The 22,549-nt window shown below is 44.2% G+C and overlaps 1 protein-coding gene across 1 annotated transcript in view; it reads left to right on the forward strand.

Moving 5' to 3' along the window:
* Positions 1-4,223: 4,223 nt before the first annotated feature.
* The window catches only part of LOC311001231 (activin receptor type-2A-like), a 45,906-nt gene continuing 27,580 nt past the window's right edge, over positions 4,224-22,549 (forward strand). Inside the window, exons 1-2 of the mRNA XM_083992260.1 lie at positions 4,224-5,204; positions 21,135-21,342. Coding sequence (XP_083848386.1) covers positions 5,078-5,204; positions 21,135-21,342 — 335 coding nt within the window. The 5' untranslated portion in view covers positions 4,224-5,077. The remainder of the gene's footprint in view (positions 5,205-21,134; positions 21,343-22,549) is intronic.

A 22,549-nucleotide genomic window follows, 5' to 3' on the forward strand; every position in this document is an offset into this window, starting at 1 on the left:
CCAGGCCTCCTTCGTTCCAGAGGAGGTTAATCTTCATGGAAGGATATTTTAGACAATAGTGTTCTTCCAACTTTGTGTCAACAGTTTGGACACGGCCCTTTCCTGTTTCAACACGACAATGCCCTCATGCACGAGAACCAGGTCGGCACAGACGAGCTCCTCCCAGCGCTCCGTCGAAGACCTTGACTCATCTGACCTCAACATCCATCCAAACACTTTTAGGACAAACTGAAACACCGCCAGGTCTCGTCACACAGGTCCATGTTCAACAAACACTATTTTTTGGCCACATTGTGTAATAACAGTAGCAAGATAACACAAAAAGTACAGATCTGGATCATTTAGTCTTTTTCTCACCTGCAACAACTATGAAAATACACATCTCTGCATCAGTAACAGGGCCGTTGCATAGGGGAGAAAGGTGATGACAATTCTTGGGGCCCCCACAGCCCAGTAGGGGCCACAAAACCCCCTTTTGCCTCATCTTTCTATGATTCAATTATAGTTCTGCATTTAATCTTGACTAATCTTCATACTAATGCTTCATTAGCATCAAAACAAAGCTAGAAAACATGCTATATTTTTGAAATATGTTTTATTTTCCAAGGAATAACCCCCTGCCTTATTTTAAAAATAGTTTAGTCCATGCTGGAGCAACAGTAGCCCCCTGCAAACTAATTATGATAATTGGTCATTCGCACTGTCAAGAACATAGAGTAACAGAAAAAAAACAAAAAAAGATAATAAGAAGGGGGCCCACTTCAGTATTCTTTCAGGGGGCCCAGAATTCCTTGCAACGGCCATGATCAGTATTACGTAATCCAACATTGAGTAACAGTGTGGCAGTTTTTCTGAATCATCTGGGAACATTTTCTCAATACTTCTAAAATGTTTTTGCACTGTAAGTTGATAGTTATCTTAAGAACTATTTTATAGACATTCTAAAACCTCTACTTTCACAAAGTGGAAATATAAAAGGAGCATTAACGGCCTGATTTGAGGTTTTTAAATGGGACATTCCATCCTTCCATTCATCACTCATCTTTAAGAGTCCATTTGCCCTTGGTGTTGACCTGCTGCTGTCTTTGTCACATGCACACACACACTTACCCACACTCCACAAACACACACCTCAGCTATTAAAATTTCGACACGTTCGCTCGCAGCTTTTCGATGTATTTACATCCTTTGTTGCTCTGCAATGCACTCTGCGAGCAACCTGCTTTTTGTTAAAAGCACTTTGTCGATAAATTTGACTTCCCTCGACACTCAATACTGAGTCCATTAAGCCGCAGAGCCATGGGGCTACTCTGTGCGCAAGGGCCACTGGTTCCAGTAAGGTATATCTGCTGAACTCTCATTAGCAAGCATCATACGTAGTTCTGGCACGTGTAATACCATTAGAGGGGATTTGGCATATGATAGTTGAGTAATGGGATTAGCTGGGCGGTAAGTCTCCAGGACCAGAACTGTAGGTCTTCCCCACTCAAGGGAAGACAGATCGACACACAACCTGACCTGCCCTCTCCTCATGAACATAATGCAAAGTCATCCCTGACTGAGTCTGACCTGATTGCTAACTGTGTGTTCCCTTTATTTTGAGGAAGGTAATTCTGCAGGTTTGCCTCACACGCCTTCCCCTTTAAACTGGTTCACCTTTTTAAACCAGTGCTGTTCTTAATTGTATTGGTCTTTCTTTTATATTCTGTGTTAAAAACAACTGTTTCATGTATGACAGAGATATTTTCCACTGACCTTCACGGGGTTCCCCTTACTGACTTTGGTGAGCCCACGACTTCTCCCACACCTACAGGTTGACATTTGAGGATGGATTGCCATGAAATGCTGTGCAGACATTCGTGAGCTGCAATAAGTTTCATGACACCCTGACATTGGATCAAGTCGAAAATCCAATTTATATAACATTAAATTAACCAGGTGTAACTGGTTTAGGATGGCAGATGTTGGCATCGTCACTGCGAGCTGAGTCAAGGCTTAAAGCCTTCCTGTGCTCATTGCTCTGCACGTCATTTTAATTCTTTCATATGTAATTTTGCATGCATTTGGCATGTATATACATAGTGAGGTGGAATTAAAATACAAATCCTGTCATTACAACACCAAGGCCTCCGTGCAAAGTGCCTCGGGTCATATACATTCACTTTAATACACATGCAATTCTGTGGAACAACCTTTGATTAAATGTTAACTTGTCAAAAACAAGACATTTATAGATTGAAGTGACAGGCTGAAATGAGGTAAAACAAGGTCATAGATTACAGTTTCATTAATAGTGTGGATGTTTATTTCTCTGTTTTGTTTGTGCCACACATTCAGTGTCTCTTTCACATGCCCAATAAAATATTTAGGATGCTCATTAAGAACAAATGTGTGACTGATCGCTGTTAAAACCCTTCTTTTGTATTTTTTAATTAACATTTAAAGATATAATAAAGATATGTGTTTTTTTTAACACAGATGCTAAGCTGTGATAATGGATGTACATTTCCCAGAACACAGCCTGCAGGTAAGGTAAGGTTCCCGTGCAGTTGCTGGTAAAATGAGAGTTCATGCAGGGTTCACCCTAAATTCCTGGAATTTGATTAATTAACTACTAATTGTGACGCAAGACAAAGGATCCTGACAATGGTGTGTAATCTAATTATGCAGTGATTTGTTGAACATAACTATGCGTACAGTGTCCTGGTGATCAGAGGACAGGACAAGCGGTCGTGGTTCTAATGTTGTTCAGTGAATAATCTGTGAAATGAAAAACATCCCACACGTTTCCAGGACAGAGCGGAGAGAGGTGCTCTGCTCAGTCTTTCAGGAGAGACAGTTCATTTGAGATGAAAGTTCAGCATTGTTGCCAGGGGAATAACATGTACAGGAACTGAACTCCTCACCTGCCCTGGAGCACTCGCCATTAAAGCTACGTACAGGACTGTGTGTGTCTTACTCAAGATGAACGCCAACACTCCAATATAGAACAGGTGACTCAGCTTCCAAGCTTGGCAGAGAAATCCCTCGAGACCTTTGACCTCCTAATCGTTTAGCAGCGCTTATGGTTGGAGATCTGCTCCAGGCTATTAGAGAGATTAGTGTCACACAGATTTGGGAATGGGCCAAGCCTATATCTGTACTTCATGGTATTCGCAGCATTTATTACTGAGCACTCAACCCATGTTGAAATTTGATATGTAGCCGTATAGTAGCACATGCCACAGCGTGAGGCTATATGTTGACCTACATGGAGTGGTGGGCTGCATGTTATGAACACATTGTACATTTAAAATAAGATGCCCTGCGGTTTCAGCCTTGTGAAACATCACTAGGCTATAACTGATAGATTTCCTGTATAGTATTTGTTGTGAATGGGGCACACATCCATTATAATATGCACACAAGCAGGTTGTAACCTACAGTACCTGTGAGAACAGTGCACAGTGAACATTTTTTGGTTATTTGTTATTTTGAAACGGTAACTGCCGCCCCTCTTTCTTGCAAGGGCACACGCTGGGGTGCAAAACGAGCACTTCTCCCTAACAAAAACAATCCCTAGCTCGTGAAGCAGTGCCTGGTTGGCCCGAGTGAGCCACATCAGTGAAGGAAGTTGAACAACTCTGCCTTCAAAATAAGAGTACGCCAAAAAAAAAAAAAAAGGATATAGACAAGCCACACATCACATCAACAATATTGGAAATAGCAGTCACAAAATACAACATTATGAAGCAAAGTCTGCTAATGCTGCATGTTTTATCCCTGTGATAAGGCTGAAACGTTGATTTAATTTCAGCAAATTATAAACCTGTAAACTCTGTCAAAGTGAGATTATCAGTTTCACCATGTGATATTCTCAAATAAAATATTTTTTAAAAATAGTGAAGCTGGACATCATTGGTTATTTTAATATATTTTCTAGGCTAAATAGTGCTTATTATGCACAGTTACAATGGAAACAATGATGAACACCATAAATTGATTAAATAAGATTCCTACTCGCGGGAAACTTAAATGTTTTATTGTTTGTTTATTTATTCAAATGGTCTAACATTTCTATTATATTTGCCTAAACTTCCGTTTTATCATCCCAAGTTCAAGTACAACATTTTATTCTGAAACACGACACCGGAAGCGCCGTGTGTTCGCTTGTGTGGCTTGACCGCGGGTCACGGTGACGCCATCTTGAAATTGTCCCGACCAGAGAAGGCGAGGAGGAGAGACGCGGACTTGGGAAAACCACAGCAGCTCGTCCTTAACTCGATAGCTGCGTCAGCCACACGGATTAACAGCAGCTTTATCGCTTATTTACTATCATACAAAAGTGTTTCCGCTTGTTCCTTCGGTCCTTTTCGACGCGGTTTCGAGGCGGTTCGTCCCACTTCGGAGAGAGGGCAAAGCCGTTACGGAGAGAGAGGAGCCTCGTAGTCGCTTGTTTCCCTGCTGGAGCGGACGGACGGGGCTCTGGTTGTGGCCGGGCAGCGCCGCCGTTACTGTCGGGACCAAACCTCGGACTCGAACACGGAATACAACGACAACAACAAACGGTTACATCCGTATTATTATTCCACAACGGGGAGCGTGGGAAATGCTGATTTTTAACGACGTTGTGACGTTTTTTTTCCCAGCTATGCGACGGAGCTCACCGAGGAGAAGTTTGATTGGAGAGCGAAGTGCGCTTGATTTCCAGTCCGATGGATGTTAGCCCTGTCCGGCTGTGGCTCGGCTCTGCGCTCCGCTGCTCTGGTAAAAATAACCGGTTCAAACCCAACAACAACAACAGGCACAGGTGAACACGTCTGTTCAGAACAATGCTGCAGACCAAGCAAGTCCATGACAGCCCCGGCTTGAATGCCAACAAGTCCACCTCCATTGCTTGTCTGTAAACCTGGAAATCCCACCAACCATCCCCTCCTCCTCTTCATCATCCTCCTCGTCTTCCTCACCTCTTTTTTGGACTAGTAAGCCTTTGCATTACCTGGGATATTTTGGATTTTTTTTTTTTTTTAAAGATGTCATTTTTGCAGAGACAGTGCTCCTCGGAGCTGCAAGACATTTAATTTGACTCAGTCGTTTTATGATCTTTTTGGGGGGTTTTCTTGGGGTTTTGTATTCTCTTTCTAGTCAGAGGATCCGATTCGGATGGAAAATGGGAGACGCCACCAAACTGGCCTTCGCCGTTTTCCTCATCTCCTGCTCTTCAGGTGGGTGTGGAGGGCTTGTGTGCATGTCTTACTGTCAAAGCTGTGTGTTGAATCCAGTGCGGTGCTTGTTGTTGCCTCTGCAGAATGCAAGAGGGGGGGAATAGCTTGTTGTTATTTGTGGAGAATCATGCAGTGTGGAGTAAGTGCAACGCAATCCTGCTAGGATGAGGGAGGGGGGGTTACTGGTGCCCTTTCTTTGCATCCTCCATCCTCCATGTGTAGGGTGTGCATTCATTGTGCATGTTGCAGATGTCAGTAGTGAGTCCAAGAAGGGGCCTGGGGACCTCAAGGGCCCCTCCAGGAGCTCCTATCAGCACAATGAGCGTGTTGTTTTTATTAATTTATCTTAGAGAATGGAAGGAATGCTATAGATTCACAGGAGGATGGGTGCTGTGCCTCCACCCCCAACTTGCAGAGCGTGCAGTTATGTAATTGTTAATTGCCAAGTCAAATCTAACATCAGATGGGGTTGATATGAAGTGCACTGTGTCAATAAACTGTGGTTAATGTCTAATAAACTCCAGCCCAGGGAAAGCACCACAGGACTTTGGATTTAGAGAAAAAAATCTCAAAAGTCCCCCCCTCCTTTTTTTTTCTTTTTCTTTTTTATAAAGCTTTTATTTACAGTCACATCATTGTTGCTGGAAATGTAGCTTGTTGATAAGAGAGAACATTGGCTCAAAAGGTCACGGCAAGTTTGAAAAGAGGATTAACCCTCTTTTCAGCACATTCACGCAGCATTATAACATTGCTATGGTAAAAATCTAATCACAGCGAAGCAATCGTCAGCCCCGGAGTTGATGAACAACATCCATTATACGTCCTCCTCTCCCAAGGATGGATGCATAATGAATGTCAGTGGGGCCACCGAGGTGGGAATAAGGAGAAAAGGGTCAACACACGAGTGCTGTTTCCTCCTGTACAGCATATTAGTGATAGTGTAGTGGGAGGACCTAAAGGGAAATGATATTACTGGGTTATAACATTGAAAAGCTTCTTTTTTTTAAATTCTAGACTGCATATTTGGAAAGAGATGCTGTCTAAACACAAGCCTTTAAAAGGAGGGAATCAGTTTGGAGCTTGTTATGTTAAGATTACCGTGTGTTTTGGGTTTAATTAGAGATTGTGAGGGTTGTTTTTTATTATTCTACTTCACGGCAGGCCAATCGGAGGAAACCAAGCCTTCAGTGAACCTGTCCCACCTCGTGTAATAACACATTTCCAACACGTATGACCAGGCAGTTTGTCAACAGGGTCAACGAGGCGTGAACGCGGCCGAGTCAGGATACCTGAACTCGTTGTGATGCAGCTCATCACATGACAGAGAGGTGACAAGTAGTAAACCGGAGCTCACGCCCTGAATACCAACACGTCCAGCGCTGCCAACAACAGCAACCTCTCACACACTCAAACAATAGTTTCACTTTTTTTTTCTCTCTTTTTCTTTTTTGGTGTTGTTGTAATCACTTCATCTGCTGGTTTGACTGTGTTGTGTTGACAGGATGCAGAACATAGTGAAACCACAGATGAAGATGTGAAGGTTGAAAGAAAACAAGTGTCAGACCTGGGGGCAGAATTTTTTTTTTTCTCTAAATGTTCAAAACGGTGTCGGCTGTTGTTTGTGTGGTTATTCTAAAATATCCAGTGCACTTCTTTTTATTTATTTATTATTTTTTATAAAAGCAATTAACTTAAGAAATGAAAAGGGTGAAATAAAATCTGAAGCCACGGTGGATCGGTCCTTTAGCAGAGCTCTGGGGTGTCTTTGAGCGCTCCGGCAGAAATTAAAAGGCTTCTCAAATAGGGTAATAGTTAGGGTTGGTTAGAGTGTGAGCCAGGTGTTGTCTGTGTTGCACAGCGCAGCAGATGATTATTCCACTTGCTCATTACTGTCTGAAGTGGGGAAATGAATGGTTCCTACTTGAGGACGAATAATAATCCTCTATGAAATCCAAGTTGAAAATGGCACAGCTCAAGGCAACAGCGAGTAGAAACCTCTGATAAGGGCACGTTGCTCAGATGAGGCCTGGAAAAAAGAATTAACATTGAGGTTTTTTATTCAAAGGCCTCCTGTCCTGTCCGTATAAAGCACACTAATTTCAACAACAGTTTTTTTTCCTTCTGAAATTCTGTTCAAGTTTAATCATGATTTGAGTCGATGCACATTTCATCAGACAGGAAATGATGAAATTCTACAGCGACTTCCCAGTAATGAGCTTGAGCTTTTTCCAGCATTTGGAAACTGCTGCATGTTCACGTTCCAAGTCACAAATGAATCAAAAATTGATTGTTTAATTATTATTTCTAAAGAAAAGTCCTACATAGTTCCTGTCATTTATAAATAGATTGAAAGTCTTGATTGCATAGAATTAGATTTGACATTTTAGAAACCACACAGATAACGTTTTGAATGTTAGTTGCACCCATATAGTCATGGATTTTCATAGTTTTAGCATTATTATTAGCATGCTATATGCAGTATACAAGGTCAAAGAATTCAGATTATATGGATATTCAGAACCGGCCTCCAAAACAAATATAACACAGCTTTGATTATTGATTTGGATAAGAGGAGGTGTGTTTATATTCAGAAAGAAGATGCATAACTCTGACGTGACAGGTTTAACGTTGGGTCAAGGTTGTCCGCCGCAGCCTGGATGTGACAGGATGGTGAATGGGCTTGTCATGTTGGAGTTTGAACTCCCTCCCTGCGCCCAACTGGAAAGTGACATTTAACTTTCCAAGGACCTGATAATGTGACGCCGCGGTCATCTGTTTTGAAAAGGTGACCTCTGCCTTAGATCCCACGTGAGCTTCAGCTGCAAATTGGTAAATATTTACCCCGCGGCGCATCGAGATCCCGTTCATAGGCGATCAGAAAAAACCCTGACGTGTGGCGGGTATTTTTGTATCGCCTGCATCTCTGTCAGAAACTGTGAAGATGTGTTGACACATGCACTAAATGATAACCCAAATGATCAATTATATCCGCTCTAACCCAGTTATGCATGTTCATGGCACGCAAGTAGCTGCTGTGTTTCTCATAGCGTTGATAACGGCAGTGTTTCCCGTGTCATATGACCATTTGACCTTATGACCGGCTCATTTTCTCTAATGAGTTAATGAGCAGAAATGGGGATAAGTTGAAACAACAAGACTCTGTTCTGTTTCTCCTCGTCCTCTGACATGATGTGAATGCAAGTCCAGTAATTAGTCGTGTTTGACAGGTAGTTTCAGGAAAATGGCTGTCAGCTGTAGATTTCTGTGCACTTCCACCACAGATAGATAGATAAATAGCTAGATCGGGTCTCGTGCTTTGCCTTCACATTGGCCTCCTGTTTTGTACACTGCAGCAGTTTCACACAGACATTGATTCTCTTGCATGCCAGTGTAAGGTTACATCAATATGGCGAGGATGAAGCGGCTCTGGGTTGTTGTGTTTTTTTGTGTGTCTTTTTTTTTAAACCCTCAGCAGCAGCAGCAGCAGCAGATCTGATGATTCAGTTTCAGCTCTGCTACACATCAAACTCTACTTGAAAGTTGATCATCAGTCTGAGGCATCTGCGTTCCGTCTCGCTGAACTGGGGGAAACGTCACATTTACCAGTTTGGGTTAATTCGCCTGCCTCCACGTCAAACCTTCCCCTGTCATCGAGGGTGATCGAGTGCTTTTTTAGCAACGAGCTAGATCTCTGCGTTTTGCAGCTGACCGTGACCTTTGACCTTCCTGGAGAGGATTTAAAGAGATAAGAGACTTTTTTTCCCTCCAGCTTGCAATTAATTATCTGATTATAGAGCTCTGCTTTGGACGGCCCCTCACCTCAAAACATTAAATATCCTATTGATGTTAAAATCTGAAGTTAAAGATATTAAAAGGCTACTTATAACATTTAGGAACTAGTTTCTTCAACAAATTTCAATGTGGAATTTTTCCCATTTGTGGAATATTACCAGTCTTTTTGGGACCATTTAAGATAAATACTCAGGTTAAACATACAAATCCATAAAGTTTATTTGAACTATTACTATATATGCATGTTTGGTAATTAGTATCTATATTTAAACACTTTGCACGGTGACTAAACCACTCTGACTTTCCATCCTGCACCTTCTGCTGCAGTGTTTTGGGTGAAACCTGGAGCAGTCAGAGGACGCCTACCAGCTCTGTCCCATTTTTCCTCCCCTATCTATTTCTAATATGTTCTCTTGCATTATGCATTAGGCTCCAAAAGCACAGGTGTATTTGTTAAGGCCAGATGTAGCCTCGATTTCCCATCGGGCCCAACTAGCCAGACTCGCCTCCTACCAGGGCCGTGGATCATTCCGTGCCTCAACATTATAAAAACAAAGCGCTGCACCAGTTGGTTCGTTGTCGCGGGGGGGGGAAGCGGCGACCAACGACAGCGCAGCGTTGTGTCCAGCTGGGGGAAATGGTGACTTTCCACCGGTCACAGCGCTGGTTAAATTTAGACCAGGGCCAGGTGTGTTGTGTCCTGCACAAACTGCAAACAACACAGTGTTTTTCTTTTGTTTGTGTGTGTGTTGGTAGTGGTTGTATTAGTTGTTCATGCATAGTTTTGGTGTTGACTTTGAGGAAACGGCACTTTGAATGAGTTAAAGTAGTGTCGTGGGTGGAAGCCAGCGATTATTGTCAAAAAAAAACAAAAGGACTTTGGAGCGTACCATCAACCACAACAACGACCAAAAGCTTTCTCGCTCAGAAGGAAATTGCCAACGTAATAATGCTGATTATTCTCCACAGCCGCTGATCAGACTAAACAGCAGAGCCGAAGTGCAGGTGACCTTCTGAAAGTTGATTTGCTCAGCTCAGCTTGTTGACATGTTACCTAAGTTTCTCTGGTTACTGAGTTACACTGGAAATAAATCAATTTCTAGTGATCTGGTGCGGAAGGATTGACGTGTGACAGTGATGTTTTTAAGAGGTTTCAGAACCCTGAGGCTCCTTCAGAACACACTCACCACATAAATGACTGTCTAAACTTTCACTACAATTATGAATCATCAAAACAGCATTATTGCTATTGAGGGGATTTTCTTCAGTTGCGGTGATTTGTTTCAACCTGCTCCTTCAGTATTACAACACAGGACAGTACACCGAGGTTGAGTAATTAAAGAAAATCATTTGAAGGACAGTTTATGTAGTTTTTTTTAAATTTCGAGGCTGACATCATCTGACGCGGTAAGTCTTTAGATGCTGCAAACAAGTCAAAGCAAATGCGAAGGATTATTTGCAAATGCTGTAAGGCTGCGAGTCTTTTTATAACGGCGGCGTAGAAGCAGTGAAGGGACGAAAATAACGTGCATGTTTAATTCAGCTTTCCCCCCTCAGAGGAAGCAGAGGTGTAGGCTTGGATGCCAGCTGAGGAAGGCGCTTGAGTTGTCGCCGGCTACGACAGCCATCCTGATTATTCTGCTTGATACTGTAATTGCTGTTATTAATCAACAGCATCGTCAGACCTGAGAGAATGGCTCTTGTGATCTTTTCACCTTGTTTATTGTGGATCCAGTGAGCGTAAATGAAATGAAACGATATTTAAAGAACATGTGCTTTATTGAAACCAGATAGTTGCCTCCTGTAATCAGTCTTCTCACTTCACTTGATTAATTCCGTAGCCGTAGCGGACAGGTAGGTCGTCACCGCAGGAGGTCGCCGGGTCCATCCGGAAAACGTAAAGGTCACATGTTGGACATCGGCTACATGTATTGTTCCTGTCAGCGAGTCCTTGAGCCAAAGCCCTGCCTGCTCAGCTGGCTGTAAATCGTGGCGGAGGAGAAGAGCATCAGCTAAAAGCCTAAAATGTAAATTGCGGACTGCGCGTACCTCCGTAATGGGAAGTCGATGAATTGCCCCAGCGATCATTACTGACCAGATTAAAACAAACGATAGGGAAGACGATGGCTTAAAAGAAACATCACTTTTGAAACGGACAAACTTGAGGCTTCAGAGTTGTGAAAGTGATATGAAAAATAACTTTTTCATATGCACAGGACTGTTTTATCTTCGTGTAGGCCTCTTGATGTGTCGGTTCTCCAGAGAACAGGCCAGAATGGGTCTTTACTGTAATTAATGCATCCTGCAGATGTTGCTTTATGTGCTGGGGAGAGTTTCAGTCTAGACAGACTGGCTGCTCAGACGGAGAGGCCCTGCTTTGATCCTTGATTAAAAACTGTGAGCTGTACATTCATCATGCTCTTGTTTCAGCCTCTCTCGAGGGTCCTCGCCTGCTTTACGCTCTCTCCTTCCTCCTCCTCCTCCTCCTCTTCTTCTTCATCTTCAACCCGAGCCAAGATTCCTCCCTGTCATGAAGGTCACTGTGACCTCTTATCACCGAAACCACTAAAGGGTAATGGTGTCTCGGGGACTCGGCGGGGCCCGGGCCCAACGCTGTCCGCTCGTGATATTGTGGGGTTTGTCACGGTGACGTTATTGTTGTTGTCATTTTGCGACGCTATCTAATAAACCGCAAATGCCATTTTGGATGAATGGAGCAGCATCATGTGGACTACAGGAACGTCGACAAATCTATGGGCTGGCATTCATTCTGCTACTTTTACAGAAATACAATCATTATGATGATTATAATAATGGCAAGTGCTGCCACTTTTCTTGGGACACTTGTAGAACCGGCCTCTGTGACGTGGAGAGAGGGTCTACTCTGCACAACCTTTAAACTCTGAATGCTTGAAGACCCCCCCCCCCCCCCCCCCCACTGAGCTGTACTTACAGTTTTGAAATCTCAGCTGTGGCCGGTAATCACTGAGTCATCATCCCTGGTATTGATAAACAAAACTATAAACTGGGCAGACATTATGGTTATTCTCTGCATCGGCGGGAGTCAAATTCCTCAGCTTACAGCACCCGTAATATAATCCCAATTAAAAATACACAAGTGTTGGTGCTTTATTTTGGCTGCGATGCCTTGTGACCGGTGCGTGTCATTAGTTTACACTAAATATAAAGATGAGACAGGAGTCAGCGAGGTCGTCGGGGCGGCTGGACGGATGAAAGGCGGGGAGGATTTATTGACTCCCGGCGTTTATTGGTTTGTCTTGCACAAATGCGAAAGCCGGCGAGCGCAAACAGTGGACGTAATTGAACATATCTTGGGTCGGGTGCATCACTTGCACACCACCAGCACCAGCACCAGCAGCAGCCTGGTAGCCACTGAGGCCTAACCTTGACCACGGTGTATTTACGTGCACTGGGATTTTCTCTCCTCTTTTGGTGCACAGACACAATATCATATTTTGATTACCTCGACAGGCGTGGTATTTGCGATATGAGTTGCAACGGCACATTTGGGCATCTGCATTACCTGGCGATGGGGCGCGCTGGAAGCACATTCATAGCTTTACAGCAGTGGATTATGGAAAATCTCTCCCACTGAACTGCACTGGACTCTCAAAGGACCAATCTCCTCATATATATATAATGGCTCGTCTGCCAGTCTCCCTCGCTCTTTCTCTCCCTCTCCCCGTCTTCCTCCCTCCGTTCTTCACTCATTGATTGCTTGTTTTATAAAAATGAATTGAACTGCCCATGCTGCAGGCTTTGTGATATTGCAATATCACTGCAAATTCAATACACAGTTCAGCTTTAAGCCCAAGTGGCACTTAACACACCCTTCAAATAAATCCAAACAATTCAAGCACAGAGGGGATTGAGGGTGGCGGGGGGTGGAGGGGGGGTAAGAAGAGGCAGAGGTAGAGGGGGGGGTTTTCCAGATCCTTCTACAGCACCCCGTGAAAGATAGCGAGGCGTTTTAAATTGCTCGTCCTGTAAAGAATGTACGGTATGCATTGGCCGACTTGAGCCCATTGCACACAAGGGACACACACACACACACACACACTGGGCTACGCTGGTATGTGCTTCTTGTGCAAGCGGTACAGTGTGCGGCGATTCACGGCACCCACCTCCTGACCTGTCCAGCAACTGGCCCCATCAGCGCTAATTGAGGTGGAGACCAATGGGCGTTTGTCGCTCGGGCATACCAGCGAGGATTAAAGGGATTGGATTCAGTTGCTGAGTGCGGTGGTTTTTAATGCCCACCCTCCACCACCGCCACCCCCTCCAACCCCTGCTCTCCCCTTCACCCTGTCCCCTCCTCCCGGCCATGGAAAGAGTACAGTCTTTGTGACCGGCTCACCCGGGCCAACCCGACCACCCCTTGCCATGTCACGACACCATCTGACCGAGTACAGACCCAGGTTGCTCTGTGAAATTACAGCAGTGCTTCAAAATAGTGTCTCTCTGTGCAGCCTGGACTCCTACCTCTCTGTTCATTCAGCTGCTGCAGCTGGAAACATGGAGTTGATATAATTACAAGACGGTGGCATATTTTTCTCTGGAAGAAGAGCGAAACCTGTTGTCTCTGGGCTCATCTCCGCTCTTATCTTTCCCCCTGCATCGTTTCTTGTATCATTTTTTAAGATTATTGCCGTCTGATGCTTGAAGATGATGAAGCTCTCTCATCACTGAAATACTGATTAAGCACCAAGGCTGACTGCTTAATAAACTTTGCGTAATGGGACTTGGGAACCCATCGCCCAGGCTCTAAAATAGTGTACACACCGAGGTGATAACCTCGCCGTGGGCCAGTGGTCTCTCCTGCTGCCTCTGGTGCCTAATGCCTGTGATAGTCAAACAGCTATAAATGGTGTAAAAAAAATCTTTATCCAAGCCGGCCAGGAGCTGCCCTAAAGGCAAGTGGTGGGCTGCATTTCTAACCGGAGCTGCCCACGTTTTTCCAGCCGGGGAGAAAGGATTGATGGTGGTAGTAGAAAAAGAGAGAGGGAGAGAGCTCGGATGTGGAGAGTTACAGCTACGTTTAGTTCATTTAAGTGATTTGTATGTTTTTTTTTTTCTTTAAAAAAAAAAAAGTGATCTCCCATGGCTGAGGTTTTCGAACGCTATTTCTGTTTGCCTGCAGGAAAATTACCAAAACACACATGTTGCTTTTACATTTTTTTTGTAAGAGGAATCTTAGTTTTAGTTTTACTCTTCAAATATTGTTTCATCTTTTCAAGATTGCTTCAGCAATTTCTTCACTTAATTCAGCATTGTTTTGACAATTTATTCAGCTTCCAGCTTTCAGTATTCCCCCGTATTTCCTTCAGGAAATGCATTCTCTAGTTACCTGTTTAATAGAGCAGCTCAAGAAGAAGCCTGAAAAGTCTGTGTGAATATTATTAGTATTATTTTTTTTATTCTAGTGCTGTTGCTCAATCCAGGCCTGACAGCTCAAAATGTGTCGACTGAACCCAACTTGACCTTGAAGCCACTTCAGATCTTCCTCTCTTCTTCCCTCCCTGTCTCTGTGAAATGCACAGAATCTTTTCTTCTGCACAACGTTACACAGAACCAGTGCAGGTTTTATTTTATTTTATTTTAACACTATATGTAGATGGAAGACGTTTTTTTTTCTTTTTTTCTTTTTTTTCAATGGGTGCAAGGAGGTGTTAACACTACTAGGATTAGAAGTTTTCTACGAAATGCATGCCGTTATTCACACATGCAAAAGCTGTATTTAGTTGTGTCTTGAGTCAGTGATGTGGGGGAGGAGTGTCAAATTGCATCAGCAGCAACAACAAGCATTGCTGACAAGCCAAGAGCCCGGGCTCTGCAGACAGCGCGTTGACCCCTGGCTTCAGCCTAACTTCTTTATTCAACACTATTCAAAAACCATCGCTCACATTTGTTTTTTTAGCACCGGTCGCACATATTCCCACACAAACCAGCGCCCCCAAACAGCCATACATCACCTCAAATCTATTTCACGTCTGCCCCGGACGCAGATGATAAGTTGATCCTTAGAACAAATTCCATCATAACGAACAATCCCAGCTCCTGGCAGGCGCACAAAAAAGCCTTGATGAATGGGTTGTTTACCTTCTTCGGTGCACGCAGCGCCGAGTGCAGGCTTGGCCCGCCAAAATGCCACTTCATTATGAGGCCACAGAGCCGAGTGTAGCACAGCTTGCCCCTGTGACCAGCCACAGAGAGGAAATTAGATATTAGCTCCCGTATTCCTCAGCAGTCGTCAGGCAAAAACCCGCCTGACGGACAGTTTCTGAGTCTGAAATGTCACATTTAAATGCAATTATTGACTGATAATAAACTCACCTGGGCTCTTTTTTCATCTCCTCTCACTCTTTTCCGCATCTTTGGAGCTGAATGTGTGAATATTTGTGTACTGATCCTCCAGCCATGAAGATATAACTTCCTATGTGCTGGAAAGAAGGGAAAAAAAGGATAAAGCTGAGCACAAAGCTGTTTTGAACACAAGGTTGAATCCTTGCGCTGTGAATACAACAGGTGATGGAGAGGAGCCAAGTTTACATTTATTTATATAAAGCTGACCTGTCTGGCAGATGTTGTTTCTCTTCTTACAGTCAGTGTTGCAGTAAAAAAAAAAAAAACTCAGAGGAACAAAACTGCTCTTGCTTTCCTTCCCTGCCACACAAGCTCAAGGACTCCTAAATTAATCAGACACTTTATCTGTTTCACCAGCCAGCTTTAGTTTTGGAGTAGAGCGAACAAAACCCCCGGGCGTTGGCTGGCTACCTGCCAGGGTGGCTTAGTCGAAATTTCTCTAACATTTTGGCAGGTGGTTGGTGGTCATTTCCCACCCAGCATGCACCTCGCCGGCCCTGGCCGCAGATCAGACCAGAACCATCTCCATGTCGCGGCTCACACCTCGTAGCCCTCTCGCCTGGCCGATAAAGAGACATGTGCCAATACACAGGATCTGCTGTAGCTCTCCCTTGTGATTTTTTGTTTCCTGTCCGGAGCTCTGGCTTAGGATTTCAGGATTTCAGAGTGCACGTCACGTGAATTGCTCAGATCTACCTGTATGTCGCAAAAAAAGAAAATGCAATGAGGAAAAATGTGATTTAACTCGCCGTACTTATAAAATAATGGAAGCAGACTTCCTGTTCCTGCAGCTCTTTTTAAGACTTTTCTATTTTCTGTCTCCAAACTCGCCACTACATTTTTCAGCTTTGCCACAGACACTTTGGCCCACTTCACATCCCTGAAGTGGCATTTTATCCAACTAAAAAAGCAAAAAAAAAAAGTGGACTATGTGGAAAAAGTGATTTTAAAACCAACATTTTCAATATGTGAAGCACTTCTTTCATTAATAGCGATGTAGTTACAGCAGGATGGAACATTGAATCCTGAGAAACTTGAATCAATCTCATCGTGGACGTGGCGGCAGGTCGGAACGCTCGCTATCTGAGAGTGTCGCATCTCCCCGCGCGTCAGCCTATACTCGCCGTGTCGGGACCTCCACTGTACTTCTCAGATTCAGGTGCTTTGAAACGCCTCCACCTGATGTGACCTCTTGGCCGCGAGACAAGATTGAATTCACAGAGCCAGCAGGTAATCAGTATCCTCCTCCGGTCGCAGCTCCCCTGCCAACTTCACCATCTTTTCCATCTTCATATTGCACTTACTCAAGTGAATCTCATCCCTTATTTGCCGTCTAATTGTCCTCCCACTCTAATGGTTTTCTCTGATCATTCTGTGGTCCCCATGAATATCCTCCACCCTTACTTCTTTTACATTTGGTGCTATAGGAGTCAGGATCTCAATCAGTGTGGTTGAGAGTATTGGCTAAAAGCCTGAGATGTGAAAATTTAAAATGTCAGAGCGCAAATTTCCAGAGCCAGTAGGCAGCGAGCGAGGGGTGAGCAGCAAAAAGCCCCAGTGGATCGAGAAGTGGGTCGGGAGTTTAGACGTTTTGCAGCGAGGAGGAGGAGGAGGAGGAGGAGGAGGAGGGGGGCATTGCTTAAATATCCGCGGCTAAAGTAGGTCGCGGTTAACCTTGATAAATCTCTTGTATGACTAGAAGAAAGAAAGGAGCTTCTATGAAACGCCATGTGGTCAAGAGGAGGGAGGAGAACCACGCTGCAGAGGTTTGACTGTTTCCTTTTCACAGGACATGATCCATTAACCATCACAGAGGCTGTTTGGGAGTTCCTCACAGTGCGTTGACCACTATATGAAGTTTAAATGAATGTTTTTTTCTTTACCCACGATCCCGCGGGCTGACCTCACAAACAGCGAGACATTTCCCCCCCTCCTTCCGTTATTGATTTGCCTCTCCTCCTTTGTCTCTTGTCCTTTTCATTCTTCGGCTCTCTGACACTCTGTGACATTCCTCATTAGTGTGCAATGAATTAAATACATGTTACCAGCGTCATTACTATGAAAACGACCTTGCATTTGCAGCATGTGGCTGAAACCATCCAACCCTCTTTTCTTTTTCTTTCTCAATCTCTCTCTCTTTCTCCAACTCACCTTATTACGGCAAACAAAACGAGCCTGTGCCACTCGTGTTTGACATTTCTATGCGTGAAATATCTTCCGGAGACAAAGAGGCCTCTCTTTTTATTGCCTGGATGTGTGCTTGTGGGTGGAAGCCCTATTGTATGTCCTTGCACAATCGCTTGTGTAGGCCCTGCACTCTGTGACATTATCCGCTTTAGTGAACTCTGAGCTGCGACTTAGTCAGAAGATTGATTCCTCTGCTTTATATCCTTCATATCCGCCATACTGCCAGGCGGCTCTTGCCCACCTTTGGCACACGGCGCTATAGGCAGCTGGCCCGCTCTGTCACCTCATTTCAGGGAAGTGATTGATTTGAGCGCTTAACGGCTGTATTTACAACGCCGCCGCGTATTTGCAGTTCACATGGCTCGCAGCTCTTTTTTACCCCCCCCTCACACGCAGTGTAATACCGGAGTGGAGGCGTTATCGCCGGAGCAGCTGAGGTGTCGAACGTCGCCTTCCTCGGCAAGACGACAAGACTTTTTTTTTTTTGCGTCACCCCACTTTTCAGTTTACAGAGGGATAAGGTTGTCTCTTCATATCTAAGCCTTTGATTTAGTGTGTGTGGAGATCTCAGGGGACAGAGCATCAATTGATGGACTTCAAATGAACGTCCGAACGCCACACCTCTGTGTTGGTGCCGTCGTTTCACCAGGATCGCCTAATCGCCGTCCGTTTTACCTCCGCGTATCCCTTTCCACGATGGTCGGCCGGCTCCATCTCCCACGAGAGCCATCGAAGGGAACGCTGCATTCTTCCCCATCCAGGGAGAATAGAAAGAGCAGAAAGCAGCTGACACTTAAACTGCTAAAGGGCCCGGATGAAGTGGATAAACACACCAAAACACAGCCGGGGAGTTCACACAAAGACAAAGTAGTAGCGACCCGTGCATCACTGCACAGCTTTATGAAACCCAAGCTGGGTTATTCAGGGACAGCGTATTTCAAGAGAAACATCAAATATGCTTCGTTATCTCCTGCCGCCCGAAGGTGATTTGTCTCCCCACCTTTTTATTATCATCATTCATCACCGGTCAACGAAATATCCTTATTTTCTCACCCTCCAGATTCGGTCGGAGCTCTACAGAAGAGCAAACAGCGGCCTAAAGGCAGAGGTTATCACAGGAGGGTTATCACCAAGCTCCAGTTCAATACCTCATGTATTGTTTGTATTCTTCTCTTAAGGCGCTTTTTCCTTCCAGTATTTCATACAGATATTTGACATGAAGAGTTTTCCTTTCAACAACTCCTCTTCTTCAGACGTGTGTGTCTCCTTCAAGGTAATCTTTGGCAGGAGCCGCCGCTGACGAAAAAGTCAAGCCCACCCCCCCCTCCCCGACGCGGAGCAGCGATTGAAGTATTAAAGTCAAATATGTTTTTAATTTCGAGGAATGAGATGCACGATTAAAAACAAATGAGGAAGGCGAGTTGTTTGCGTTGAAAGAATCTTCAAGAGCTCGTGCAAAGTGATATAATCGTCCCCGCGGCGTTATTTATGCCTGTGTGCATGTTTGGGCAAACCCGTATTTGTTTGCACAAGCAGATATAATCCAGTTTTGTGGGTGTGTGTGTGTATTTGTGTTTACTGTAGCTTCCATGCCGACTTTCTCTTGGGTTCATGTGTTTATTTTTTACATTTGTTTCTATCTGCTTCAATTATTCCCGCATTTCCAACATATTGCATCTCGGCCGGCCCTCACTCATCAGCACGGACTGTTTTTTCCTCCCCTCTCCCCTTCACTTCTCCAGCCATTTGCTCTCTCGGTCACACAGGCAACAGTTCACAGCTGCACCTGTTGCTGCGAAATAGTTCGGGGCTTCATGGGAAATGGATTTGACGAGAGAGAAAATGCCGTCAGCGCTGCTAAGAGGCGCGGTGACCTCGCCTGCCAGCGAAGTAGCCACTCTTTCCCCTCTCGCTTCCCCCATCTGCAGCTGTTAATGTCGACGTGCGAGCGCTTCCACGGCCCCGGCTGGCATTAGCTGGATCGACTTAAGCAGCCATTTTATTGAAAAATACATGATCTTCCTGAAGTTAACCTCCATTATGCAAGCTAAGCCCTAATTTCTGGAAGCTACAGCGAGCGGAGACCCGGTCAGGGCGGACAGGATGCGTCTCCTATATGCAGTGTTATGTCACCGGCAGAGAGCAGCGAGCGATAATCACATAGATTGGAGCTTCTTTTTATATATTTTCTGCAAATTACAGACATTAAATAAAAGCCACAGTAAATAAAAGCTGGTAAAAAAAAAAAAAAGAAGTGCGAACGCTGGTAGCAAGGTGGAAAAATTTAAAAAGAAAAGAAAAAAGGTCAGCACAGATTGAATGAAACAGGAATACAAAGCAGATGCACAGTTGACCGCAGTCCTCGGTAATGACATATTGCAGAAAAATACAGCATCAAATGGAAAACTGAAAACACACGGTTTGATTAAGTACTTAAAAAGAACATGGTAGTCCTTGTTGAAGCCAGAGGAAAAGACTGTGACCTGCAGTTGACACAGGTTGGACAGGAACCGTGTGCGTTTACACGGAGACGAGCACAAAGAGTGATTTTGCAAACTTTTTTTTTTTGCACTTGTGTCAACAACCTGAGGAAGTTTATGAGCGTTTGACCCACACATGCACTGCTTCTCCTCGATGAGCTGCCGGTCACACAGACGAGTCACATTTTCACAGTGGTGAGAAGTGAGCTGGGACTCAGCAGGAGGAAGATAAAAGAAATGTTGAGCGTTAAACTGTAGATGATGCATATGGATGACTGAGAGGGAACAGTACCGCCCTGTTACAGTCAACTTCTACTTATCGCACCTTCAGAGCACAAAGAAATGATGCGTAGGAGTCAATCCTGTTTCCCGGGAAGCGGGCGAACGGAGGCCCAGCGTCTTCAGTCTTGTCAGCAGTCTAAACTGGACTAACTGTCTGACAGGTGATGAGAAGCGGCGGCAGCAACGCTAAACTGACAAGCTGTCATGCAGTCATTTCCCTGGATATCGGCTTGCGAAAACCTGCTGCCTGCGTTCATCTTCGGGAAATCAGAGTCTCCTTTATTTTGGCGGGGCGGTGGGGGAGGGAGGAGGAAGTGGATGGCAGAGCGCCTTGCTGCTGTGCTCCTCTATATAAAGCTTTCATTTTTCATTGGTGTATTGACTCTAAAGCACCGGGGAGCTCTGATTTAAAAAAAAAGAAAGAAAAAAAGTCCCACAACAGAAGTGGTTTTCATTATTACTAAATGTTTTACAGCTTCACTGTATCTCGGCGTCTGAGGCTGTAAAGAAACGCTCTTTGGAAACAGAACTAAATTATCGTCTTAGTCAGTGACACAGCAGCGAAATAACTTTTTCATCTCCCAGCCACAGCAGCTTGTAAATCCCTAAACTCAAGAGCTGCTTCCACCACTTTCTCCAGGCTTACCTGACAAATATTTAATAGCTAACTTGTTATTTTTAACTTCTACCTCCCCCGGGGGGAAGTTGAAAATGCACGGATGCGTTCTTAACAACGACACTCGCCCTCGAATTCAAAGAAATGTTAAAAATAAAATATAAAAATGTCCTTCTTCGTCCTCTGCAGGTGCCATCCTAGGACGCTCGGAGACTCAGGAGTGCGTGTATTACAACTCCAGCTGGGAGAAGGAGCGCACCAACCGCAGCGGCATCGAACCCTGCTACGGCGAGAAAGACAAGCGGCGGCACTGCTTCGCCACGTGGAAGAACGTCTCGGGCGCCGTGGAGGTGGTGAAGCAGGGCTGCTGGCTGGACGACGTCAACTGCTACGACAGGTAAAGGCACAACAGTCTCCCTGGAAACCTGACCTTTAATCTTGAACCAAAAGTGGCAGCACCTCTCTCTCTCTCTCTCTCACATGACAAAGCCGGTGTAAGTACTGGATGTGCTCGGGTTGCCAGATCGGCTCGGGATCCTGCGCTTACAAACGACGTCATGCTACAGTATACTGTATGGCAATTGGTTGTAGGCCGGAAAAAAACAAGGGTTTGTACAGATGAACAATGGTCAATAAAGTTAAAAAAAAAAAAAAAGTGGAGAAATGCATAAGAAAGTGGGTTACACATCCAGGGTTAGTGTATGTGTATATAGTGTATTTGAGATACTGAATAATAGGTCTTCATTAAATTTAAGCCATAATCATTACAATGAAAAGAAATTAAATAGATAAAGACTAAAGAATGAAATGTTCCATTTTGTGTGTAATGGATCGATATTATGTATTAGTTTCAACATTTCCATGATATTCTAATTCATTGAGATGCACCTTGTAGCGCCACATTATGTAATAACGCCATATTATTATTATTATGCATCATGAAATATGTTTGTATGTAGTATGCCTATATATTTTATATGTTTGGAACCTGCACAAATCAGCTGTACTGGAAGCAAACTCCACCAGCCTGGCTGTGTGGTCATTAAATGAATGAATGGATCAATCCATTATGTAATAATGTAATACATTTTCATCTCATGATGTAATAACACCGGCGCATTGTGTAGTAATCTGACACATTTTGTAATAAAATTCTTGAACACAACATGTATAAACTTTGCCGCATTTTGTAATACGTTGTTACATAATGCACCTGATTAGAACAGAAATTAACATTTTCTTCATATAAAAATGTAACACATGCATTTTGTAATAATTCGGTGCATTATGTAACAACTAATGACAAAATGCGGCAAAGTTGCTTACACATTGCGCTCCAGAATTTTATTACAAAATGCGTCATTATTACAGCATGAGGTGAAAACTTTTCGTGTTTTCTCCAACTTTTCCACGCTACAACCAATCAGGACTTGTCATAATACGTGTCATCAGCGAGCGCAGGACCCCGAGGCGATCTGGCAGCCCGGGCACATCCAGTACTTACACCGGCCCAGCATGGGGAAGGCTAAACTGTAAATAGATTTAAAATCACCTTGAGCACAGTCTCCGTCCCTGTGTGAGCTTCCCACTCGCACACAAGGCCA

Source organism: Trachurus trachurus (genome assembly GCF_905171665.1).
Source record: "Trachurus trachurus genome assembly, chromosome: 2".
Lineage (NCBI taxonomy): Eukaryota > Metazoa > Chordata > Actinopteri > Carangiformes > Carangidae > Trachurus > Trachurus trachurus.